This window comes from Carlito syrichta, unplaced genomic scaffold, assembly GCF_000164805.1.
Source record: "Carlito syrichta isolate Samal-C Ts95f unplaced genomic scaffold, Tarsius_syrichta-2.0.1 Scaffold305209, whole genome shotgun sequence".
In the NCBI taxonomy this organism is placed as follows: Eukaryota; Metazoa; Chordata; class Mammalia; order Primates; family Tarsiidae; genus Carlito; species Carlito syrichta.
The window spans coordinates 301328-325546 of record NW_007249305.1 but is presented as its reverse complement, the minus strand read 5'-3'; the positions used below and the strand labels follow the sequence as shown (position 1 = coordinate 325546).

At 61.8% G+C, this 24219-nt stretch overlaps 1 protein-coding gene across 1 annotated transcript in view; it reads right to left on the bottom strand.

The window, feature by feature from the left end:
- TSPAN18 (tetraspanin 18) overlaps window positions 1-23891 on the bottom strand; it is a 26673-nt gene extending 2782 nt beyond the window's left edge. The window contains exons 1-6 of the mRNA XM_008061332.2: window positions 23822-23891; window positions 16906-16978; window positions 14751-14945; window positions 7005-7079; window positions 6021-6119; window positions 5422-5604 (exon numbers count right to left, since the gene is read on the bottom strand). Of these exons, the coding sequence (XP_008059523.2) occupies window positions 5422-5604; window positions 6021-6119; window positions 7005-7079; window positions 14751-14945; window positions 16906-16978; window positions 23822-23841 (645 nt within the window). The 5' untranslated portion in view covers window positions 23842-23891. The remainder of the gene's footprint in view (window positions 1-5421; window positions 5605-6020; window positions 6120-7004; window positions 7080-14750; window positions 14946-16905; window positions 16979-23821) is intronic.
- Between the last annotated feature and the right edge of the window lie 328 nt (window positions 23892-24219).

The window sequence follows — 24219 nt, the reverse complement described above, 5'->3', positions numbered from 1 at the left end:
CTTTATATCTATCCCTCCATCTTTCTTTCAATATCTATCCCTACTACAGAATCGGCTTCTACACTAGACAGAGTCCAGTCTCTTGCTTTCTCCTTATTTCTCCAGAATATTCGCCGACGCTGCCCCACCTTCCAGGGACCCTCCAAATCTCTTTTGGGGGGCTGGCCCCCCATACCCATGCCCTTTCTCGTCACCCCCTGGGCTGCGGACCGGACGGAGCTCTGTTTGTCAGCCTCTGCCCCAAGGAGACTGCCCGTCCTTCAAAACCTGCTCACATCCTACCTCCTGCAGGCAGCCTTCCAGGACCAGCCCAGCCATGGGGCCCTCCAAGTGGCCCTAGCTCCCATGTGGTTACTGCTTTCTCCAGCAGTTCTGGAGACATGCACACCGAGGTAGAGAGAGACAGAGACAGAGAGAGACAGAAATAAGAGGAGAGAGATGGAGACAGACAGGAAGGAGACAGAGAGAGATGGAGAGAGAGAGGGAGAGACAGAGATGGCGAAGGGGTAGGAGACATCAAAGAGAAACGGGGGCAGGGGACCGAAGCTACCCGTCCTGGCGGCCGCCCATGTGACCCTGAGTGCCTCACACCTGCCACCAGTGTGTCCACAAACCCCTGGCTCCCGCTGGCCGTGGAGACCGCACCACGGCAGTTGCTCTGGTGACACATATTTTCCAAGGGAAAGAATGTTCTTTCTTGGGTGAGAACCTGCATATGCTTTGGGCCCGGGGAGAGGACTTGCAAGGAAGCCAGCCCCAGGGTGGGTGGGATCGCTGCCCCATCCTGGTTGGTGACACTGCTGTGTCCGGGCTCTGCGGAGATGGGCATTCTTGGATGCATGCGTGCCCACGCCCACCTGCTGTCAATCACCCACAAGCCTAGCCTCGCTGGACCCAAGAGGCACCGAGGAGGAGGCTGCACCAGGCAGGAGGACAGTGGGGCCTGCCTGGGAGCGGAGGCCAGGTGGGGTCATGGCGCCTGCCTGGTGGAGGCTGAGCCCACGGGCCCTCCCTGGACCCCTGCAGAGCAAACAGGATATCTCCAGATACATGAACAGACCCCACCAGCTCTGCGATCAGGGCCCACAGTGCTCTCGGGACTCAGCATGGGTCAGGGTCATCCGGGACAATGCAGAAGCCAAGGTCCCCCCCGCCGCCACACCCCGAGACTCTGGATCCGGGGGTCTGGTGCGGGGCCCGGGAGTCAGCATTATAGGCCGACTGCCCCAGGTAGTTTCTAATGCCCGTGCTGTGGCCAGGCTTTGAGAGACTCCAGGCCTGGAGAGGTCAACAGGGAAAGGATGTCTCAGTTGAACGTCTGAGTCTTGTCTCAGCCATGGTGCTGGGAGCCCAGCCAAGGGCTGTGTGATGAGGACAGAGCCCCAAAGTGGCCCAGGGGGCCCAGTGTGGCCGGGGGTCTCTGCAGGGCTGGCAGGGGGCCCCATCCAGCCAGCCAGACGCAGGGCCGTCCTGCGTCAGCCTGCTGACCCGTGTTGGAGATTATTTCAAACTCTTTGCTTAGCGATGTTTAAAGCATCCGTGATCTGTAGAATCAAACAGGAAAAAGCTGACCTACTCTGGAAGGACAGAAGGGGACGGGCGCCTTGGGTGACCTCAGTCCCCTAACCCCCTCAAGCGTCACCCTCCGGCCAGGCCAGCCACAGGCACTCAGTGGTCCCTCCCCCCAGCCCGACACGCGCTCTGGGTCTGTAAAGCATTCGAGGGGCTGTCCAGGCGGGAAGCACCCACATCCCTGAAGAGGGGTGGCCGGGATTGGCCATGCACGTGGGCCCTGGAGCCCGGCTGCTGGCGGGGCGGCCCTGGGCGCTCCTCCCGTGCCTTGGTTGCCCCGAGCAAAGACTGGGGCCTTTTAGACTAACTGCCTCCCAGGATGGGCGTGAGGGCTCAAGCGAGGCCCCACAGGAAAGCCCTTGGGCGGGGAGTGAGCTCGCGGTCCCTGCGAGGACTGGTGACCCTCTGTGCCCTTCTCGAAGCAGCCCTGAGTGGGGGTGTCTGAGCGCAGAGGTGGGTGTGTGCGTTTCCCCGTCGGTGTCCAGGTGTCACCACAACATTGCAAGATGCCCCTCATCACACCCCACAGGGGGACCGGAGAGGAGCAGATCCCTTCGTGAGCGTGAACTTGGCTTTGACCCACCTCCCGGATGCCTCCTCACTGAACCTTCATCACAGCCCCTGGGGGGGAGGAGGGGTCTCACCCGCATTTCGGCCACGAGGAAAGGAAGGAAGAGTGGGTGGGCAGCTCCTCCATGCGCAAGGAGGGGAAGCCGAGACTTAACTGGGGGACTGTAAGCTCCCACTTCCTCAATCCCCGAGGGAGAAGGCGCCGGCTTCGGGGGGCTGGGTTCTCCCTCCAGGGGCCAGGCACCTGGCCCAGAGCCCAGAGTGCCATTTACACCCCTGGACCTCGCCTCGTCCTCCCTCTCGTGGGGGTCCCCGCATCCCTGCCCATGGAGACGTGAGGAGGGCGCCATCTCTCTCCAGCCCACCAGACTGTGGTCCCTGGACCATGTGGGCTGCTGCCAGCACTGTCCCCGCCCTTGGCAGGAGGGCACCTCTGTGCTGCCATCCACAGTCAGACTCAACCTCATCTGACAGGCCCGATGTCCCCACAGTGACCGCCCACGTGCTTGTCTCCCGGGTGGATGCTTCGCCCCTGCACCCTCATCCCCGGCGCCTCTGCTTGGCAGTTCCAAAGGCACTCATACGCAACAGCCCCACATGCCAGATCCGGGATCTTTCCCGGGCCAGCAGCCCTGGGATCCTCCCCTCTTCCTCCTCCTCCAAGCCTCCTTCCTTCCTCCTCCTCCTCCTCCAAGCCGCCGGTCACTGAGGCTGGGGGATTTCACCTCCCAAACATTCCTCAGAGCCATACACCTCTCTTGGTCTCCACCAACGGCCTGATCTAACCCACAGGCCTTTCTCACTGGGACCCGTGCAAAACCCCGTCTACCCGAGCCCAGCAGGAGTCCCTGCCAGGGAGGGCCGGAGTGCCACGTGCCCCTCCCCACCCCCTGGAGTCCCGCTCTCTGGCATTCTCGCTCCGGCCATCAGCCAAGTCAGAAATGCACCCGGGCTCTCGGGAAGCCGGCTTCGGAGGCAACACAGAGAGAGACGGAGAGGCTTTTAAAGGGGAAGAATGCTCGGGGGAATGTGAGCGTCTCAGAAGAGAACTCTCGGGAGTCCATCTCGGACCACCCTCGGGGGGAATGGAGTCACCACGAAGAAGGAATGTGGCACAGGGACCGCTCTGAAGAGCCCGGGTTTCAGAACCATGCCCAGGAGTGGAAGGAGGCCCCTAGAGCCCTAACGGAGGGTGGATTCAGAGACAAGCAGCACATCTGGCTAACCCAAAGGAGCAGGGTCCGTGAAGCCCCCCTGCAAGTTTCCAAGGGGCATTAGAGGGGCATAAGCTTGGCAGTGGGCATCAGGCAGGCGACAGCCCCTTCAAGGTAGGAATGCACCTGTCATTCCATCAAGCCGGAGCTGTTGGAAGCTGGACACCCGGGGTCCCTCTCTCTGGATATTCTGCCGTCCTCAGGCGCACTCTGCTCTGCAAGACCCCTATGGCCACCACGGCGTTCTCGCCACGGGGAAGGAGGAAGGGGGCTCAGCTCTTTCTTTTTCAGATGTGACTCCCTGCAAGGGAGGCTGGGAAGGTCAGTCTCGCCCCGGGGTCACGGAGTGCGATCAACACTCTTTCCAAGGAAGAAGGGGGTGAGAAGGCTGTGGGGGGCTGCCCGCTGTTTCCGCCACGGCATGGGGACATGGGGGGCAGCCAGCCAGCGGTTCCTGCCACAGCACGCGGACTCTGACACCCAGAGAGTGTCTTGGCGAAGGCAAGGGAACACAGACCCTCCCTGGTAACAGCCCAGCCCTGCAGACATGGAAGCCTGGAACCCCCCTGACCCCGGGGTTTCCAGCTACTGCCCCCAGGCAGGTATCTGTGGGCCTAGCCCCTGGGGCGGGCTCCCTGCCCCCAGCCCGCAGCGGCCCAGTCCCAAGGCCCTCGTTTCTGTATTTGGGTCTCTTTCCCCCAAAGCAGGAAGGCAGGACCATGAGGGGCAGAGGGGGCGTGGCCCCTGGGGTCTTGGGACGCCTCGGTGCTGCGGGCAGGTGCCGGGGCTGGGGGTGCTGAGTTCACCGGGCAGAGCGGAGGCCGGAGAGGTCCCGAGCACCCAGAGTGGAGCCTCAGTTCACGGCTGTCCCCTCGGGGGCTCTGAGGGCCGCCCTGAGCCCACCCCAGGCCCACTCCAGCCCACCATCTAGCGTTCTCGTCCTTAGAGTGTCAGGACCAGGGGAAGTGACGCCTGCATGTGTGCTACGTGCTCATTCTCGGTCACCTCCAGCCCAGCCGTGAGCCCCGCAGGAGCAGGGGCCTGTCTCCGGTTCCCCCCATCCCTGTCTCCTGCACCTGAATCTCTCCCGTGACATCCTCCTCACAAGCCTCATCGAGGGGTCTGGGCGGGGAGGGCTCGGCTCCTCCCCTCCCTCCCTCTCGCCTCGCCTGGTGGTTCACACACGGAGGGGTGTGGGCTGCTCACGGGAAGGAGGGGGTCAGGCACAAGGACACCGTGTCATGAGGAAGGCAGGGGGGGAAGCCGAGCCCTTGCTCTCCCTGGCGGTGGTGCATGCCAAAGGGAGCGGGCTTCTCCCCTGGCCAAGAGGGCGTTCTCAGCTTGCAGGAGAAGCAGAGATGTCTAGGAGTGTCTCTGGCCTTGGAGGGCCCGGGCAAGGAGGCCCTGCTCTCTTAGGATGAGGAAGTGACCACGTGGCAAATGCCACTCTTCTCCAAAATAGAGGGTGTGGCAGGGAGGGCCCCATGGTGTAATTCTGGTTCCCTCCCTCCTTCCCCTGGCCTGCGTTAGCAGAGGCTCAGGAAACACTGGAAAACCACTTGACTTTTTTTTTTCAGTTGAGGGAGGGTCTCACTCTGTCACCCAGGCTGGAGTGCGGTGGCACGATCATGACCCACTGCAGCCTCAACCTCCTGGGTCAGGTCATCCTCCCACCTCAGCCTCCCAAGTAGCTGGGACTGCAGGTGCACACCGCCATGCCTGGCTAAACTGTTTGATCTCTTTTGTAGAGACGAGGTCTTGCTTTGTGGCCCAGGCTGCTTTGGGACTCCTGGGCTCCAGCAATACTCCATCTTTGGCCTTCCGAAGTGCTGGGATTACAGCGTGAGCCACTGTGCCCAGCTTCTGCCCGCCTTGTCAATCCAGCCCAAGCGCTCACTCCGGCCCTGGACCACCTTCACCCTCATGGCTGGATCTCACACGGTTTGGATCTCAGGGGCTTGGACAGAGCCCTGTCAGCCCCTGTTGGGCACAGGATCGCGGCCAACACTTCCCAGGGACTCCTGGCATCGCCCCCCAGGCAGCCCCGGCCACCCGGTCCCCACACCTGCTTGTTCAGGAACAGGCCCTTTCCCTGGAGACACTCCTCCCTGCTCAGCAGGACGCCCTCGCGGCTCTGGGGCTCCCTCCGGCAGCAGGCCTCGGGCACCTCGCCACTGTCCAGGGTCAGGAGCCGGAACACCGATGCCAGCTTAAAGTCTTCAGGCCCGTTGACCCCACAGCAGCCGAACTAGGAGAGCAAGCGGGGGGGGGTCGTAGGCAGGAGCTGGATGCGGGGGCAGAGGACAGCCAGCCTCTGTGAAGGAGGGGCAGGAGGCCGGGAGGGCTGGCTCCACCCCCCACCCTTGCATAGCCACGGAGAGTCCCTCGGCTTCCTGGGCCTCCAGTGCCCTTATCTGTAAAATGGGCCTGCAGGGGGCACTTAGCCCTCAACACACAATCACAACGAGCCCCCAGGGCAAGGACTGGGGCCTGAGGGCCCGAGACGCGTGGACTGCAGCCGTGTGGCTGTGGCTGTGTGGGGGTGGATTCCAAGGCAGGCCCGAGATGGGCAGGAGGCGCCCGGGCTGATGGCCAACGCTGGCAGGGCACAGGAACACCGGGCCCCGTGGGGCTGGATGCTCACGGCACCCTGAGACCACTCACCGTGATCATGACGGAGTTCCAGGTGGCGGAGAAGACGTCCGTGTCGTTGTCGCCCTGGTAGCGCTTGGTGAGCTCCTTGGTGAAGAACTCTCGGGTGAGCTGGGCGGGAGAGGGCGGGCTGAGACGGGACGGTGCTTGCAGCCCTGCCCTCCTTCTGATCCACTGCAGGCAAGGGGCTCTGTGTCCTGGGGATCCCTCCCTGACTCCTCTAAGCTGTCATCTCGGGGTAGGCCCTTGTCCTGACTTGAAGACGAGGGCTATACGTGACCCCTTGGCTAACAGGAGACCGGGCACACAGACCTCCACCGCTCCGCCCAGAGGGAGGGCTTCTCTCAGGCAGGGGCTTGCCCTCACCCACCCTTCCACCCTGAGCTGTTCCTGCAGCACCCACAGCGGTGCCCTGGGCCCCAGGCCCCAGAGGAGAGTATGCCAGGCAGGACACAAGGTAGGTCTACCCACCCTCCTCACTGCAGTAGAAGGGTGGGGCCCAGGAGAGGATGACTCCTGGCTGCCCAGGCACCATTCTGTGCCCCAGACTGTCACCTCCCGGACCCCCAGGGCCCGCCTGGGTCTCCCGCCCCCTTACCCCTTCTCATTATGTCCACACCCCCTCTGGCTATGGCACCCAGCGCTCCTGGAGGCAGCTGGCGCCCCGGGGGGCTGGAGCCTCTGGAATGAGATGGTCTGCGAGGCCAGCTGCCCAAGGACACCAGCCAGGCCTCCTCTGGGCGCACCCTACCCTGTGTCCTGCCCAGCTCTCTCTGGGGCTCCTGGCTCTGTGGCCCGGAAGAGCCCTCGCAGGGAGAGGCCCGCCAGGGTCTCTCCGGGCTGCGGGTGGGCCGTGGGGCATGACCTGGGCTGGAACCACTGGAGAAGAGGCTGCGACCCCGTGCGCTCCTCGGGCAGGCGACGGGGTGGGGGCGGCCCTGAGTGGCCCCCGAGCCCCGGCCGCAGCCAGGTGGGAGAGCCTGGCCCAGGACCTACGTTCTCCCTGAAGATGAAGGCCAGGATGGCTGCCGACAGCTCCGCCAGGAAGATGAGCAAGGTGAGCAGGAAAAACTGCGGGGAGAGGGGCAGCTGTGAGGGCGGGGGACGGGGCGGCCACGGCCCACGCGTCCATCCACCCTCACGCAGTTGACATCGTGCAAAAGTTAGACTCCAGCTGGGCTCGGTGGCTCAGCCTGTCATCCCGCGCCTTTGGGAGGCTGAGGTGAGTGGACGGCCTGAGCCCGCCCGGGCAACTTGGTGAGACCTCATCTCTACAATAAATCAAAAAAAAAAAAAAAAAATCAGCCGGGCGTGGTAGCGCGCGCCTGTAATTCCGGCTACTCGGAAGGCTGAGGCGGAAGGATCGCCGGAGCCCAGCGGGTCGAGGCTGCGGGGGCCGGGAGCGGCCACGGCACTGCAGTCTGGGCGACAGAGTGAGCCTCCGACTCAAAAAAAAAAAAAAATTAGCCACCATCGCCCTGAGCCAGACATTCTTCAGAACAAGCATACGATGGCTTATCCTTGGAGCCAACAGGGTTGGAATGCAAATATGGAAAAAGTAAACAGAAACAAGCACTCTCGACGCAAATAAGGCCTCCTAGAGAGAGGCCCTTGTGCAGTGTGCAGTCTGGACAACCCCACACAGCGGCCCAGGAAGGAGATCACTGGTGAAGCCCATTGGGGCCCCTCTGGTTGATTTCCTTCCAGGTGGGTCGTAAAGCTGTAGGCACCCTGAGCTCATCAGGACCCCTAGATGGCTTTCCCCATCTGCCAGCCCCAGGACGCTTCTCTGGTTCCCACGGAAAATGGAGACGCCCTGTTGCTCTTCAGCCAAAATGAAGGAGTGAGATTGGAGGAAACTGTGGTGATCACAGGGATCTGAAAACCCGGGCAGGAGTCGGACATGTCCACACAGTCCCTTCTGCTCCAGCACTGAATTTCTCGACATTCCCCCAATAACCATGGCGCCTCTGGATCCGAGGGCCTCCCACGTCATGTGCCCTCTGCCAGGGGACATTTTCCCAAGCAAGTGACAGCCTGGCCCCTCTCCTGCAAGAAGACTTCCCTGACCTCCTGGGCCCCCTGACATCACAGCGTCTGGCAGAGTGCACGGCCAGGACCTAGGGGCTGTGCCTCAGGGTGCCGCATGGCCACTGCCCAGGACAGTGCAGGGCTCACGCCTGGCTGCTGGGTGGATGGGTGAACCTGGCGTGGAGGGCTTGCCACGGGGATCTGTGGCTGCGACGGCCCAGCCCGGCCATCATGGGCGCCGGGGTGGCTGAGGCCGTGGGCAGGAGGCGTGGCTTTGCTTTCATTGCCCAGCACTGCCGTGCCCTTGGCATTGACGAAGTCCATCGTCGCCCACCCAGAAACCCCTGGCAGAGGACTTAATCCCTGGCACACCCCCGAGACTGGCCCTCACAAGCCCTCCTGGGCTCCTGGGCGCTGCCCCGACCCTGACTGGGGTCACGGTCTCAGAACCACCTGCTGCCCCCGATGTGTGGGTGGGAAGGACACCTTGCCTGGCCTTGTGTGATGTGGGATGATCACTAATCCCCTGGGAGCCTCAGGTTCCTTGTCAGTAACATGGGGATACCGGCACCCACTTCCTGGGCCTCCGCGTGGGGAAGAATGACATCACAAATATGGGGCATTTCCACGTGGCAGAGTCTGGCGTGGGATGGGCACGGTGGCGAAACGTGGACACCCACCCAATGCAGGCTCCATGCCACCTCCGTGAGCTGCTCTCAGTGACACGCTCGGTGCGCTGTTGACGATGCCTAAGGGGCTTCTTTGCTGGAGAGTCTCTTCCGGTCAGAGGACAGCATCTGTCCCTTTAACCCACCCCGGAGACCCCGGTCATGTTCCTGCTGAACTTCGGCCCCCGCGGCGGCTGCCCTGAGCAGCTCCCGGGTGTCTTCAAGCCGTGGGCCCTGCCAGGGAGAACTCAGGATGGCCAGAAAGCAGCCACCCGACCCGCAGACACGAGATGGCCCGAGACCCGGCAGGCACTCTGGTTTCCTCAAACAACCCAGCACAAGGGAGGCCTCGCTTTGGCCGAGCAGCTGGCACCCACCGGGGCTCGCCCTCCGCCTTGTCCTGCTCCTGCCTTGCCCGGCCGTGACGTCACGCTCGTTGTGTCCTGGGTGGTCCTGAGACGCCCCAGGGTCTCGCTTCTGCTGGGCGTTATCCCTGAGGGCTGCAGCCCCATCCCGTCTCTGCTCGGCTCCCGCTTCCCGCAGCCAAGGCAACTGAGGCTGCAGAGAGGATGTGGCTGGCGCACAGGGTGCAGCTGGAAAGGCTCAGAGCTCCCTCCTCAGAGGCTCAGGGAGTGGCCTGTCCCTACCCCCTTCTGAGCCCAGGGACTGCCCCGACAAGTCAGCGGGCAGCCCTGCTGGGGCCTGCCGTGTGGCCACCATGACATCTGGAGGCGAAGTCTCCTGGCCAGATGCTCCTGCACTTCCCGAAGGGTGGGGTGGCCTCGGGCTGAGGTTGGGGACCAGCGTTCCCCAGCCAGGGCGGAGGGTGACGGAGGCTGTCCCTGGTCACAACACCCACAGTCTGTCACCCCCACGACCTTCACGTTCACAAGGCTGCTCGGCCCTCAGCTGGGAGGCCGCTGAGCAAAGCGTCTTGTGCTCCCGCGGCCTCTCCTCCCCTGTGACAGTGAAGTAGGCCCTTGGCGGGGGTCCTGACACTTCCATTTGCTGGTGACGGATGGCCGTCAGCAGGCGGGTCCTTCAGCGGGCAGAGAGCCGCCCGGAAATGCCACCCCACCCCCGGTGATGCACTTGGGCTGGCGCACTGCCGGCTGCCGCTCGGCAGTGATCAATTATGGACGAGGCCAGCCGCGGACCCCATGCACTCTGTGTGCCTGTCACTTGGGGGGTGCGCCCGCCGGGGTGACTGAGCACGGTTCGGTGAAGTCATGCGGGTGACGGGCCCCTCGCAAGGCTGGCACGACATCCGCACTGCTCCGAGGGCTGCCGGGCACCAGGAGGAAGCTTGCTTTCCCGAGGCAGGGGCCGGCGTGAGCGCCTGTCCGCCGAACACTTTCCGCCTAGGCACTGTGTCCCCCTGCACGCTGTCCATCCACCCCTCAGCACCTGGGAGGGGCAGGTGACACCCTGTCTCTCTGACGGGGGGTCGGAGGAGAGTACTCAGTCCACGCTGGCTGCTGGTGCACCTGGGACCCCACCTGGGAGCTCCGACTCCAGTACATGCTGGAGCTTCCTTCCCTGGAGGTGGAAAGAGCCCGCCAGTCCCGTGCCTGAAAGTGGCCGGCAAAGTCTCTCCAGGTTCACTACCCACTCTTGCCGTTCCCACTTATCACGGCTTCTGCGCTCCAGGAACACGGCTGAGCCAGACACACACCTTCCCATTGGATTCCAAACACAGCGCCATGGCTGGGAAGGAGGCGTTGTTATCCTCGCTTGATGTGTTAGGACGCTGGGGTTCAGAGAGATGAAGTGATCAGCCCCAAGTCACACAGCCACGAGGTGGCAGAGCAGAAGCTGGAACCCAAGTGTTTCTATCCCAAAGCCCATGCTTGGACCCATGCCTCTGATACCGGTAGCCTCCTCTCTGCTCCTCCATTCTCGGCTGTTTATTGAGCACTTGCTCTGTGCCAGGCACCGGGCTACATACGAGGCAGACGCAGCCCCATTCTCACAGAGCTGACCTGGAAGTGAAGAATCAGGAGGTGAAGGAATGAGCTGGGCTCCCGGGCTGGGAGAGCGGGTCCCCCAGGCCCAGGGGTGGGCGGCTGGAGCGTGCGAGGCTGAATCACAGGTCCCAACGATGCCACTGCGCCGACTGGCCGTCCCCGGCGTGACCGTTCCCTCCTCACACTGGGGGGCTGGGGGTTCCCCGGCCCGGTGCAGGGCTCGTCCCGAGGCTGCCCTGGTGTCCCTCACCACAGTTTTCCCAGGATTGCACCTGCATCCTCAGGACACACTCGTCAGCGATTCTGGAGCCTCGAATTTTCAGCAACTTGCTCAGGATGGAGGGATCAGCGGGGGGCCGGGGCAGAGGTGGCTGTCCTGCCCTCTGGGGCACCTCCAGGCCCTTCCGGCGCGCCTGCCGCAGGCGATGCCTGCCTTCAGATCCGTTTCTAATAAATATTTACCAGATGTCTTGCCGCATGCCCAGTTTGGCTCAGTGGCCTCTTTTGGATACCTCATCTCTTGTACTGTCCTCTTTTCCGGTCAGGCATGGCCTTGTGATAAAATATTTTAAAAATCTGAGTCTTCCAATCAGTCGGCTGAAAAAAAACCCCTTGAAATACTCAGAGTAAAGTGGCCGTCAGGTGATCTGGGCCTTAGATGGATCATCCCCAGGCCACTGAGCAGAGGGAGGGATGCTCAGTGAGCCCCTCCCACCCTCCTCTCTCCATGGGCAGACAGAGTGCTCTTGGTCCCTCTCAAGAAAAGCCCTCTCTCCCTTCTGGCAGGCCGAGGAGGCGGGCAGAGTCCTCGAGAAGGGCCCCAGAGGCTGCCGGGGTGAGACTCCAATCCGCCACACAGCCAGGGCCAGGTGGGAAGACAGGCGTGATTCTTTTTTTGAGTTGGAGTCTCACTCCATTGCCCGGACTAGGGCGCAGCGGCACGCTCCCGACCACTGCAGCCTCGACCCGCTGGGCTCCAGTGATTCTCTCGCCACAGCCTTCCAAGTAGTGGAACTACAGGCACATGCTACCACGCCCGGCTAATTTTTGATTTATTGCAAAAACGAGGTCTTGCCAAGTTGCCCAGGCGGGTCTCGAACCTGCAGGCTCAGGTAACCCACTCACCTCGGCCTCCCAGAGCGCTGGGATTACAGGCTGAGCCACCGAGTCAGGCCCTTTTTTTTTAAAGTGTGAAATACAGTTTATTTAGAAAGTAAATTGGAGAGATACAGAGAGAGAGAGAGAGAGAGAGAGGAGGGATTCCCCTCCTCAGGGTAGGGGAGGGGGCCAAAGCTTAGAAAACCATGGCCCAGCTAGAACTCAACATGGCTTAGCCAAAGAATGGCCAGACATGGCTCTTATTTCTTAAGTCATGAGCCTTTCTGAAAACCTTCTAGAAGCTGCCGTGCCTTTCCCCAGAAACATTCGCACAACCGCCCACACCCATGCATGTAACACACATGCACATGTATAAATCTAAGCCATATGTGCACAGACACACAACACATACACAAACACAACTCATGCACATGTATACGACACACGTGCATACACACGCAGCATGTGCACTTGTATACATATGCGTACCATGAGCACACAACACATAATGCACATACATGCACACATCCCAGGCACACACGATGCACACCCACGCAATGCACGTGCACCCACAGGCCCTGACATCGTGTTTTGCCGGTCGCTTTGGGGGCATTTGGGGCCAGTGCCTCCCCGGCTGGGAGCCCCTGCACCAGCCCTGGTCTGGAAGGCAGGAGACCCGGACGCCAGCGTCCTCTGCCGCTGACCCACACCGCGACCTCGGGCTGCGAGCACCAGGCCTTGGAGAGAAGGGGGGCGAGAAGTGGCGGCGGGTGGAGAGACAGAGGCAGGGAGGGCTCTGGAGGGGCACCAGGAGAGGGTGCAGGGACAAGAACAAAGGGACCGGGACAGGTGGGCAGGGAGACGGGGACAGGGCCGGCGGCCACACGGAGCCAGGGCGAAGAGGAGGGTGGCGGGAACGAGGGCGGGGGCCATGGCAGGGCAGCAGAGAAGAGCCCCAGGCAGCCAGGGCCAGCTCCCTCACGGAGGCTCAGGCAGCCCTCCCATCTCAGTCTCAGAGCCTGGCCCTCCATCGCATGGGAAGGGGACGCCCTGGCGGCTGGCGGGCCCTGGAAGGCAGGAGCGGCCGTCCGCCCCACCCAGAGCACTGCCGGGCTCCCGGGCTGGGCCTCAGAGGGAGCCCACTCTCAGGGGGGAGCTCCCGCGGGCCGCGGGCAGGAGGGGCGGGGGCCCGGCGTCCCGAGGTCGCACCCAGCTTCCTCTAAAGCTCCCCGGCCCCCGGACCGGTCTGCACACCGTGGCAGGTGGAGGGCCGTCCACCAGGGGGCGCTCACGGCTCTTGCGGCCCCGGAAGGCAAGGCGCGGTGCCTGGGACGCGAGGGCAGACGGACCCGAGGCGCCGTCGCTCACGGCACAGCCGACTTCGCTTCCTCTCTGGACGGCCGTCCTGCCGCGACTCCAGCGGGGACCTGGGGGTACTGTCGCCCGGGGCGGAGGCGTGGTGCCAGTCTCGCCTCCGCCACAGAGTGCCGGCTCATCAGAGGGTCTCCCATTGCTTGATGGGAGGCCAGCCGGGGGTCTCCCATTGCTTGATGGTGCCTCCCACAGGCTTGCCCACCCAGCCCCCCATGGGCAGCTGCTACAGGGACCCAGCCACGGGCATGCCTCTCCCGTTGGGCTGTTTTGAACTCTCCGGTAGCGGGACTGGGCTCACCAGAAGCTCCCCGAGTCCCGGGACCACAGGACCTTAGGGGAAGAGGAGACCCAGCCACCGAGGACAGGGCGGACGGCAAAGGCCACGGCCCACGGCCTGCGGGAGGCCAGGACATCCGCTGCTCGGCTTGCGTGGTCTCGGCTATGCTGAGCCACCCTCTCTGTTTAACAGGAAAGACACGCTCAGCTCAGGGTGGTCAAGGAACTGGCCTGGGACAGAGCGGGGCGCATACTCAGATCCACGCCAGCCAGCTGCCTGCCTGTCTTAAAGATGGTCTCCTGTGTCCATGAGGGGCGGGAAGGCCACTCCTGGTCCCCAACATATCTTCAGCGCCTAGTGGACTATGGTCCCCCCCACGGGAGCTCGAGGGCTACTCATTGAATGAACGACCTTCAGATACCACAGCATCTCCAGTTTATTGACTTATTTTTGAAATGGAGTCTCGCTCTGTCGCCCTGGCTGGGGGCACAGGGCCACGATCGTGGCTCACTGCCACCACGGCCTCCCAGGCGCAGGCGATCCTTCAGCCTCAGCCTCCCACGTCGCTGGGACTTCCAGTGGGTGCCACCATGCCTGGCTAGTTTTTAAATTTTTCTTGTGGAGATGAGGTCCTGCTATGTTGCCCAGGCCGGCCTCAAACTCCTGGGCTCAAGTGATCCTCCCACCTCAGCCTCTCAAAGTGCTGGGATTACAGGCATGAACCTCATTCTGGGATCCCGAAGCCTGGCCCCTCATCTCTGTTTCAGAACTGGGTCTCCAGAAGGTGAACCATTCACCAAATAGCTCTATCTTAAAGGTGTCATGCATTAGAGTTTCTAGAAGCAAGCGGGAGGGAACATGCGGTCAATGTCCGGGTGGCAGCTGACCACGACTCGCAGAAGTCTGGCCGTCAGCCCTGGAGGCCAAGGCCCTCTCTGCCAGGGGCAGCTCACCCACAGAGCAGGCTCCAAAAGCCGAGGCCGCCAGGGCAAACGGGAAAGGCTGTAGGGACCGTCCCTCTTCCGGAGGACAGCCCTCGAGGCTGGCACCTCATTCTGGGATCCCGAAGCATGAAGCCAGGGGCCCCAGTGGCATTGGAGGGAACCGACGGTCTTGTGGTGGGGGAAAGGGCTGCCGTGGCTTGGCGAGGACACGGCCCTGGCCTAACCTCTGTGTCGTCCTCTCAGCTCCCAACTCCCGGGGACACCTCAGGGCTTCACGATCACCGACCAGCGGGACTGGGGCCAGGCAGGCTGAGCCGCCATCTGTGGAGTCACAGCCCTGCCTCCCCCGGGGCACCCGCGGACGAGTGGGGCTGGGTACTCACGAGCAGCAGCAGACACTTGTTCTCGCGGACGGCCCCGCAGCAGCCCAGGAAGCCGTGCAGAAAGAGCAGGCCCCCCATGGCCAGGAGGACGTAGACTCCCGTGAACAGCAGGGGCTTGGCGGCCACGATCTCCCGGAAGCCGGTGGGGTCCACCATGACCCAGATGCCCAAGCCCAGCAGGCAGGCCCCGCCCAGCTGCTCGGCCGTCAGGGAGGGGAGAGGAAACAGGCGATGGGTCAGGCCCCAGGCGGCATCCTGCAGGGGCTGGAGTGCCCCGTGAGCTGGGCAGGGGCCTCGCGTGGGGCAGGGGCCAGGGAAGCCCGGTGCGCCTTGAATTGCTAGGGATGCTTCCAGCGGCTCTGACCTTGAGGGCGGCATGCACCCTCTCAGCCTGGCGGCCGACCGGGCCCCCTGTGGGCCACTGAGGATCCTGTCGGGGGGTCTTCCTGCCGCTTCACCTTCTGAAACGTCAGAGCTGCAGGGAGAGGCGGTCACCTAGGCCAGCCCTGACTCCAGGGGCAGCGACACACAGCAAGTCCACGGCAGGGTCAGGGCTGCATCCCGGGCCTGGACGTCAGCCCCAGTGACACTCAACACAGGTCCGTGAATGTGCCCCGAGACATGTGCCCGCACCGCCCATGTAGGAGCTGGGGAACCAGACACAAGCCTTGTTCCCATCCTCAGGGGGGTCCAACCTGACAACGGGCTCCCCACTCCCAAATCCTGGCTAGGAAGCCTTCATCCTTATGTCTTCCTCGGCCCGGCCCCTCTCCCCACGCCTCACTCGTCTTCGGAGAGAGGCAGCTTAGTCCGGACCAACGCTGTGCCACTTACCAGCTGTGTGACCTTGGGTAAGTGGCTTCACCTCTCTGATCCTCAGCTTTCTTGTGCTTAAGGGGAGACTAGCACGCCCGCCTCCCCAGGCAGCCCCAAGGAAGGAAGGGCAGAATGGATGTGAAGGCGTGTCACAGATTTCAGTAAACACCTGCTCCATTTTTCTTGGGCATAGACAAGCATTGGAGCTCTATGGCGGGGAGGACAAACGTGTGACGCCATGGGGTGGGAACTGATGGCAAGGATCGGGGCAGAGGCCCGAGGGGCCCAGCCGGGGAGGGAGCAGCCAGTGTCTCCCTCCTCCGTCGCCCACAAAACCTCCAGACAACCTGCTCCCCCGTCTTATGGTGGGAGGTCCTGGGGGACATGGGGGGACGAGAAATAGGCAGATGGGCTAGCTCCAACAACTGGACACGAAGGGGGGCCCTGGCCCACTTGGGTGAGACCGGGGCTGGAGGAGGGCCGGGCTCGCCCAGGGCTACCCTGCTCGGAGGGTGGCGGCTTTGGGGCCTGAATTCCAGTCTGTGGGCTCACAGCTCTTGAGGGTTATGGGCAGAGGAGGGAAACCAAAATGTGGCAGAAATGTGTAAAGAGAGACACGGAAAGAAACAGAGCCCGTCCCGGCCAGAAAGGGGCCCTCTTTTGTCATGACCCTGCCCTGAGTGGAGGCGTATTCGTGCAGGTTGAGGCTGCCTAAGATCGAAGGCTGAGGCTGGCCCAGGAAAGCCTGCGGGGGCCCAGGAAGCTGGGCAGAGCTGAGCTCTGGGGGCTGTCAGCAGGGGGGCTGGCCGCCCAAGGGCCCGGGGCTCCTGTCCCTCCGTATGGAGGAGTCACAGGCTGATGGAGAAGCAGCCACGCTGTGGAGGGCCAGCCACACTTTGCAAATAGATCTTGCTCAATTTTAAGAAAGCCTGCAGAGGCAGGTCAGGGAGAGTGAGGATACTGAGGGTCAGAGAGGCAGTATGTATTTCAGATCACACAGCTGGTAGGATGTGGAGCTGGGACTGGGGCACAGGTCTCCTGGTCACCTCCAGCCCTCCTCCCCACCCCCCCAGGGGGTGATCCCGAGACAGTGGCTGGGCCTGAGGTCCCAGACCTTTGCCAGAGTGGCCCAATCACCCCAAGTTCTGTATCAACGCCTGTCCCGTGACGGCGGGCTTCTCAGAGCAGGTGGGCACGGCAGGGGCCTCCCCTGCAGAAAAGCCCGGCCGGGTGGGTCCCCTTGCCTCCAGCGCTGGCCCCTGCCCATGCCAGGGACTCGGCCCCCAGCAGCCCCCAGGTCTGCCTGCCCAGCGGAGGTCAGGGAGGCCAGGATACTTACGAAGATGAAGAAGTTGAGGACAAACATGAGGTATTTCATGCAGCTCAGACAGTCGCCCTCCATGGCTCTCCGCCTGCGAGACACGGGGCGCCTCAGACCACCCGCCGGGGATCCACCCAGAGACACAGGCCATCTCAGACCACTTGCTGGGGACCCACTCAGAGACACAGGACCACCTGAGGCCTCCTGCCAGGGACCCACTCAGAGACACAGGACCATCTCAGACTAGCTGCCAGGGATCCCCCATCCAGAGATACAGGCCACCTCAGACTGCCCATTGGGGACCCACCCAGAGAACACAGGCCATCTCAGACCGGCTGCCAGGGGAGCCCCACCCAGAGACACAGGCCACTTCAGAACACCCGCCAGGGACCCATTCAGAGACACAGGCCATCTCAGACTGGCCGCCGGGGTCCCCCACCCAGAGATCCCCTCCCTCAGGGACACAGGCCACCTCAGAACACCCTCCAGGGACCCATCCAGAGATACAGGCCATCTCAGACTGGCCGCCGGGGTCCCCCACCCAGAGATCCCCTCCCTCAGAGACACAGGCCACCTCAGACCACCCGCCAGGGACCCACCCAGAGACACAGGGCCACCTGGGGTCTCCCGCCAGGGACCCACTCAGAGATACAGGCCATGTCAGACTGCCTGCCAGGGACCTGCCCGGAGACACAGCCATTTCAGACCAGCTGCCAGACACCCCTCCCCCCACCCAGAGACACAGGCCACCTCAGACCACCCGCCAGGGACCCATCCAGAGACACAGGCCATCTCAGACCGGTGGCCGGGGACCCCCCACCCAGAGACCCCCTTCACCCAGAGACACAGGCCACCTCAGACCACCTGCCAGGGACCGACTCAGAGACACAGACTGTGTCAGAATGCCTGTCAGGGACCTGCCCAGAGACACAGATCACTTCAGCCCACTTGCTGGGGACCCACTCAGAGACACAGGCCACCTCAGACCGCCTGCCAGGGAACCGCCCAGAGACACAGGACCACTTCAGGTCTCACAGTGAGAACCCACCCAAGGCGCCATGCCCAGTGCTATAACCACGTCCTCTCACATAATTCTTGCATCAGTCAAGGAGGGGTGTGCTCTGTGACTAGGGGTCTTCTCCTCGGCCCAGCAAGGTGTGTGCAACACCGGAAGGTGAATGGATGGCCCAGGGCCACACAGCCTGTGGGGGGCAGTGCCACAGCCCCGTGCACATCTGCCCCCTAAGTCACTACCCAACACCCTCCCCAGCAAGCCAGGCCAGTCCCCTACTGCCCAGTGCCGCCTCCGATCCACCCCAGCCGCTCCACCCCCTCCTCGTAGGTGATGGCAGTTAGATCCCAGCTGAAGTGTTTTTTCCCTTTCTTTTTCTGTTTTTGTGAGTCGAGGTCTCACTCTGTCACCCAGGCTGGAGTGCAGTGGCACAATCACAGCTTACCACAGCCTTGACCTCCTGGGCTCAGGAGATCCTTCTGCCTCAGCCTCCTGAGTAGTGGGATACAGGTGTGCATCACCATGCCTGGCGAATGCTTTGTAGAGACAAAGCCTTGCTCTGTTGCCAGGTTGGTCTCAAACTCCTGGAGACTCAAGCCATCCTCTCATGTCGGCCTCCCACCGTGCTGGGATTGCAGGTGAAAGCCACCACGCCTGACCTCAGCTGGTTTCTACAGAGCATCTGAACCCATGGGAGGGAGGACAGCCGGAGAAGCTGGTGGGAAGGGGGTGCAGGGAAGGTTCCCGGCCTCAGGGGTTCCCATTTCCCCACCGGTTGTTTTTGCCGATGTGTCAGCTGTCTGCCCACTGGCCGACTGGGGCCAGGCTGTGGCTTTGCCATGGCTCAGGGCCCCACTGCTCCCTGGAGAAAGACAGAGCAGGGCAGGGACAGCGGGCACCAGGCAGAGAGGGGACACTCAGAGTCACCTGGGACAGCCTCCTTATGCTATTGGGAGGAGGAAACTGAGGCACAAGGCACCCGGCAATGAGCCCAAGGCCATTCAGAGAGAGAATCGCGGAGGGAGGCCGCACAGGGGCTCCAGGCTCCAAGCCTCCAACCTCCCAGCAGCCCCACGGGCGTCTCTCACCCTGTGGGAGAGAAGGGGAAGGCAAGGCTCCCCGGGGGCACCCGCCAAGTCTCCACCCACCCAAAGGGCACCACCTGGGGAGCGCCTCGTGTGTGCCAGGCCTGGTCCTAAGCATTTCACAACCCCCACGGGATAAGTGCTCTTATCGGCCTTATTTTCCAGAGGTGGAAACTGAGGCAAAGAGCGGCTGGGTGACTTGTCGAGGTCCCAGCCAGCGAGTGGGGAAGCCGAAATGCGAGCCCAGGTGTCCAGTTTGGAAGGAAAAAGGATGCATGGGGTGCCCTGAGGAAGACTCTGGGGACACCACTCTCTCCACTGCAGGGCCTCTAACACACCTCCAGCCCCACGCCCGCTCCCGGCCCCTCCTCTCTCACCAGAAATGGCCACGGCCTTGGGACTGGCCTCCCCGCCTCCAGCCACCCCCTTCAATCCCCTGCTTCCAGAAGAAGGACCATTCCACAGAGCACAGCTAACTACTTCGCTCCCGTGGGAAACACCTGGCCTCCGCTGACCTGCCTGGCCCCCAGCTGGGGACTGTCAGAGCCTCTGAGACTCCTGCCTTGACTTTCCCATCACCACCCTCAAAGGAGAGGCCCCCAGAGGTCTCCCCCAAGGCTCACCTAGCATCTCTGTGCAGGCTGACCCCTTCTGCCTTGATTGTCTTACCACCTACTCCCCACTTAATTCCTATTCATTCTAAAGCTCGGCACAGGCATCACCTCTTCCAGGAAGCCTTCCCCGATTCCATCTCCTGTTCCAGATGCCTTGCCTAGTGCACTCATGGCCTCTGCTGACCCTCCACAAGATGTACCCCACGTATCCACAGAGGCCCTGTGCCCTTTGGAGAGGGAAAGAGCCATGGCTGCGCACAGAGCCATGGCCAGCCCCGTGCCAGTCCCGCAGAAGTGGCTGCCTGTTATCTTTCAACAAGCCCAGGAGGCAGGAGGCACTGTGGCCATTTCGCAGATGAGGACGCTGCATTCTTGAGGGGAAGGAAACTGAGGCTCAGAGAGGTGGAATCGCTCATTCAAGGTCACACAGCACAGGAGTGCCGGAGCCGCGGCACACAGGCTCAGAGAGGTCAGGCGATCTGCCCGTGGGGCTGTATGCCCGGACCGGGATTCAACCGCAGCTTAGGCAACTCCAGATCCTGGGCCCCACCTTGTCCAGGAGCAGATGTTCAAGCAGAGAGTCAGACACGGGGAGCACTGGCCTAGGAGTCTGGAGCCCCAGGCTTCCGCTCTGGAAGTTACTGCTGTGTGACCTTGGGCCAATTCCTCCATTTCTCTGGCCTCAGCATGCTCATCTGTCAAATGACAGGGCAGGAATCTGGTGGCCAGTCTGTTTCTACTCTGCTCTGGCGCGGTGAACAGGCCTGGAGGGCTAGGCAGCATGGCAGGGTGGGCTCCCCGGCCTGCCCTCTGCCCACCACGCTGCTCTCCAGGTGGGATCCAGCTTCAGCCAGCTCGGGCCGCTTAACAATTGAGTGCTGTAATAAAAATGGCAGCTCATAAATGGGCTACCTGTATTCACGCTGCACCGTGTTCACTGCAGATGGCGTCTAACGGGAGGGTGCGAGTGCCAGGCTCCCGGACAAAGGAGCCGGGCTCCCGGGAAGAGCCTGCCTCCGGCCACCTCAGAGGGGGTCAGATGGCACTGCAGAGGACACGGCCGGGGCCAGCTGCAGGGTGAGGGGTAGGGGAGAGGGCTTTGGTGCTCAACAGAGGCCTCGCTGTCAGGGCAAACTACTGTCCCGCAGACTGAATTTCTTTCTCTGTAAAGTCAGGCGAGAAAGAACGCCCTCCCCATGAGGCCCTGGACACATGGGGCCTGGCACGTGGGTGTCAATCATCGTGACAGCCACACACCTGGACACACAACTTCATCTACTCCTAGTAAAGCTCCAGGAAATAGGCAACACCGCCACATTCTTGAGGGGAGGCAACTGAGGCTCAGAGAGGTGGAATTGCTCGTTCAAGGTCACACAGCACAGAAGTGCGGGAGCCAGGATTTGAACCCAGGTCTGAGTTCATTTGGAGCCACAACTCTTCATCCTCCTGGTCGCACTCCCCCACAGTGCACACCTATCGTCACACTTCCTCGGCCACCTTACTTCCCATGGTCCTGGGGGAGTGGCCTGCTGGGCTGTCACCCTGCCAGCCCGAGCCCCCTGCCTGCCCCGCCCACAGGGGCTTCTGGCTATGAGGACTGCAGCTGCAGGGCCCCTTCGTTGCTCAGATGAGAGTGCCAGATACAGGCCCTGCCTGGGCCTGGCTGTTAGCTCCACCCACCCACAGAGCCTTCTAGAAGCTCAGTCATCATCACCACCGTTTCCTAACTGTCCTCAAACTTTGTTGTTCCTCAAAGAGGCGCTCGGGAAGGGACCAGGGGCCTGATGCAGTGGTGTGTCCTCCCTGGGACTGGGGGGAAGGCTCCCAGGGGGTTCCACGGGGCTGCAGGGAGTATTGGGGAGGGCGGGGCTGCAGGTGGGGGCCGTGGCCCTACCGCCTTCCAGCCTCGTGACTGTGGGCAAGTCCCACAGCCCTGTTGGCCTTTGCACTGGCATCTGTGGCGGGGCCCTGAGGCTGGGCGGCTCTGTCCCGGCTCCCTCCCTCTGGCCCAGCCTCCATGTGGCTCCCCTCACCGGTGCTCCCGATGGGTTCCTTGAGGCCAGCCTGAAGTTCTCTTTTTTCTTTTCTTTTCTGAGTTGGGGTGCACTCTGTCACCCAGGCTGAAGCGCAGTGGCGCAGCTCACTGCAGCCTCGACCTCCTGGGTTCCGGTGATCCTTGCACCTCAGCCTCCCGAGTAGCTGGGACTACAGGCATGAGCCATCATGGCCAGCTAAGTTTTTATTTAGTTATTTTTATTTTTGTGGACGTGAGGGCTTGTTCTGTTGCCCAGGTTGGCCTTGAACTCCTGGGCTCAATCAGTCCTCCCGCCTCAGCCTCCTAAAATGCCGGGAATACAGGTATGAGCCACTGCGCCCGATCCCAACGTTATTTTCAATATTTCAAATAATGTCTCAGAATCAGCCCCTCATAATAGGCTGACTCAAGGAGCCACTGAGACATTCAAATAATGTCTCAGAATCAGCTCCCCATAATAGGCTGACTCAAGGAGCCAGTGTCTTGGCTTTTTAAAATTTTTTTGAGTTGGAGTCTCACTCCGTTGCCCAGGCTGGAGTGCAGTGGTATGCTCATGGCCACCCCAGCGTTGATCTGCTGTGCTCCAGCAATCTTTCCGTCTCAGCCTTGCAAGTAGCTGGAACTACAGGCATGCACTACCATGCCTGGCTAATTTTTGATTTATTGTAGAGACAAGGTCTCGCCAAGTTGCCGTGGCTGGTCTTGAACCCGCGGCTCAGGAAAGCCACTCGCCTCGGCCTCCCAAAGTGCTGGGATGACAGGCTGAGCCACTGAGCCCGGCTGTATCTTGGCTTTTAGAGCAATCAAACTACCTGGGTGGAACCCTGTTTCTCAGGTCAGGTCAGAGATCTGTAAGAGTCTGCAGTACAAAAAGTGACAAATGACTTGGTAATGTCAGTGCTGTTTGGGGCTCAAAGCCATTAAATCCTGGGCCCAGGGGACGGGATGCTGGAATCAGCATCCCAGGCAAACTTGACCTGGTGGGACTTCAACTCCCAAGGCACACCTGGAGAGCGTGTTCCAGGGCAGTCTGGGTTGGTCCCAGTGAGCGCGTGAGTGGGACTGTGGACCTTGTGGTCTCAAGGCTCACATGCCTGTCACGGCGAGCTCCTCCCCTCCCGCCTGCCACAGGAGGGCCCGTGCTTACAGATGGGTGTCTTACCACATAACATGACCCCCAGATGTAGCTGCTCAGTGTATAATACAACCAGGTGTTAAGGGAACTGTGGTTCGAATGACTGTCCCCTCTGAAACTCAGTCCCTGATAAAACAGTATTCAGCGGCAGGGCCTTTAAAGGGTGACTGGGTCACGAGGGCTGAGCTCTCAGGAATGCACTGACCCATCCGTGGCTTGGTGGCTATCAGGGTCTAGTTATCCCAAGAGTGTGTCAGCTATAAAAGCCACCTTGGCCTGCCCAGCCTCTCCCCCCGGGATGCCCCGGGCCACCCAGGGATGCTACAGAGAGTCTCCTCCCGGCCCCTGCAATAGCACCCTCATCACAAGCAGCCCCTTGCCCTTGGGCTTCCTAGGCTCGAGAACCACAAGAAGGACATATCTTTTCTTTAGAAACGACCCGGTCTCAGGTATTCAGTTATGGCAGCAGAGAACAGAAAAGACACAGGGCTCTCGGGGGACTCAAGGGACCCCTCGGCACCACGGTTTGAGTGAGTGCTGACTTCGGCCCAGCCCTGGCCCAGAGACATCCCCAGCACATCCAAAGGAGGGTTGCTTGGCCTCAGTTTTCGTGAAAGCTTGGGCAGCACCGATCTGGGCCAACACCAGGCAATGAGAGGGCTGAGAGAGGGAAAGAGAGCTTGAGCAAGCCACAGGACCTACCGGGAGCTCAGCCCTGGCTCTGTGGACTCGCCACATGCTCTCTGCTGCACTCACTCCTCTCACGAGCGCGCCCCTGCTTTCATGAGAGTGTGTGCATCACGGAGGCTTGCATTTGCTTGGCTCACTGGCTTTTTCCTAGTGTCTAGAGCAGTGTTCAGCACACAGAGATGGAGAACACCGGAGTCCACAAATCGGGGAAACAAAGACGAGTCAGAAAGAGAGGAAAGCCCAGCCAAAGAGAGACGAGGCAGGAGGAGGCACTGAGAGAGACAGGTGGACAGGAGAGGGATCACAGCGGGAGGCGGGCCGTGTCAGGCGGCGGGGAGAGGACAGGCAGTTGCCGTTTGTCACCTGGGCAGCTCTTCGGGCATCAGCAGGATGGAGTCTCCCGTCCGAGGGCCTCGTGGATATTTCTTTGACGGCGCAGCTTGTCCTGTAAGAGGAGATATTCAATTACTGCAGGGCGCCAACACGGGGCAGCCACCTTACAGAGCGGTTTATGGAAACCAGCCCTGCCGATGCACACACTCTGGCTGAGTGTCTTGTTAATCTGGCCCATTAGAACGAATGAAGAGCTTTTAGCACCTGGGGCTACTCCTGTCTGCGCCATCCTTGGACCCACAGGACCTTGCAAAACAGGGCTCACATGTACACGCCTGTTACATGCTCGGACAGACCCACGAAGGAGACATCCTGCCACCAACCCATTGCACCGTGAGGAAACTGAGTCCTGGAGAGGGGATGGCTTT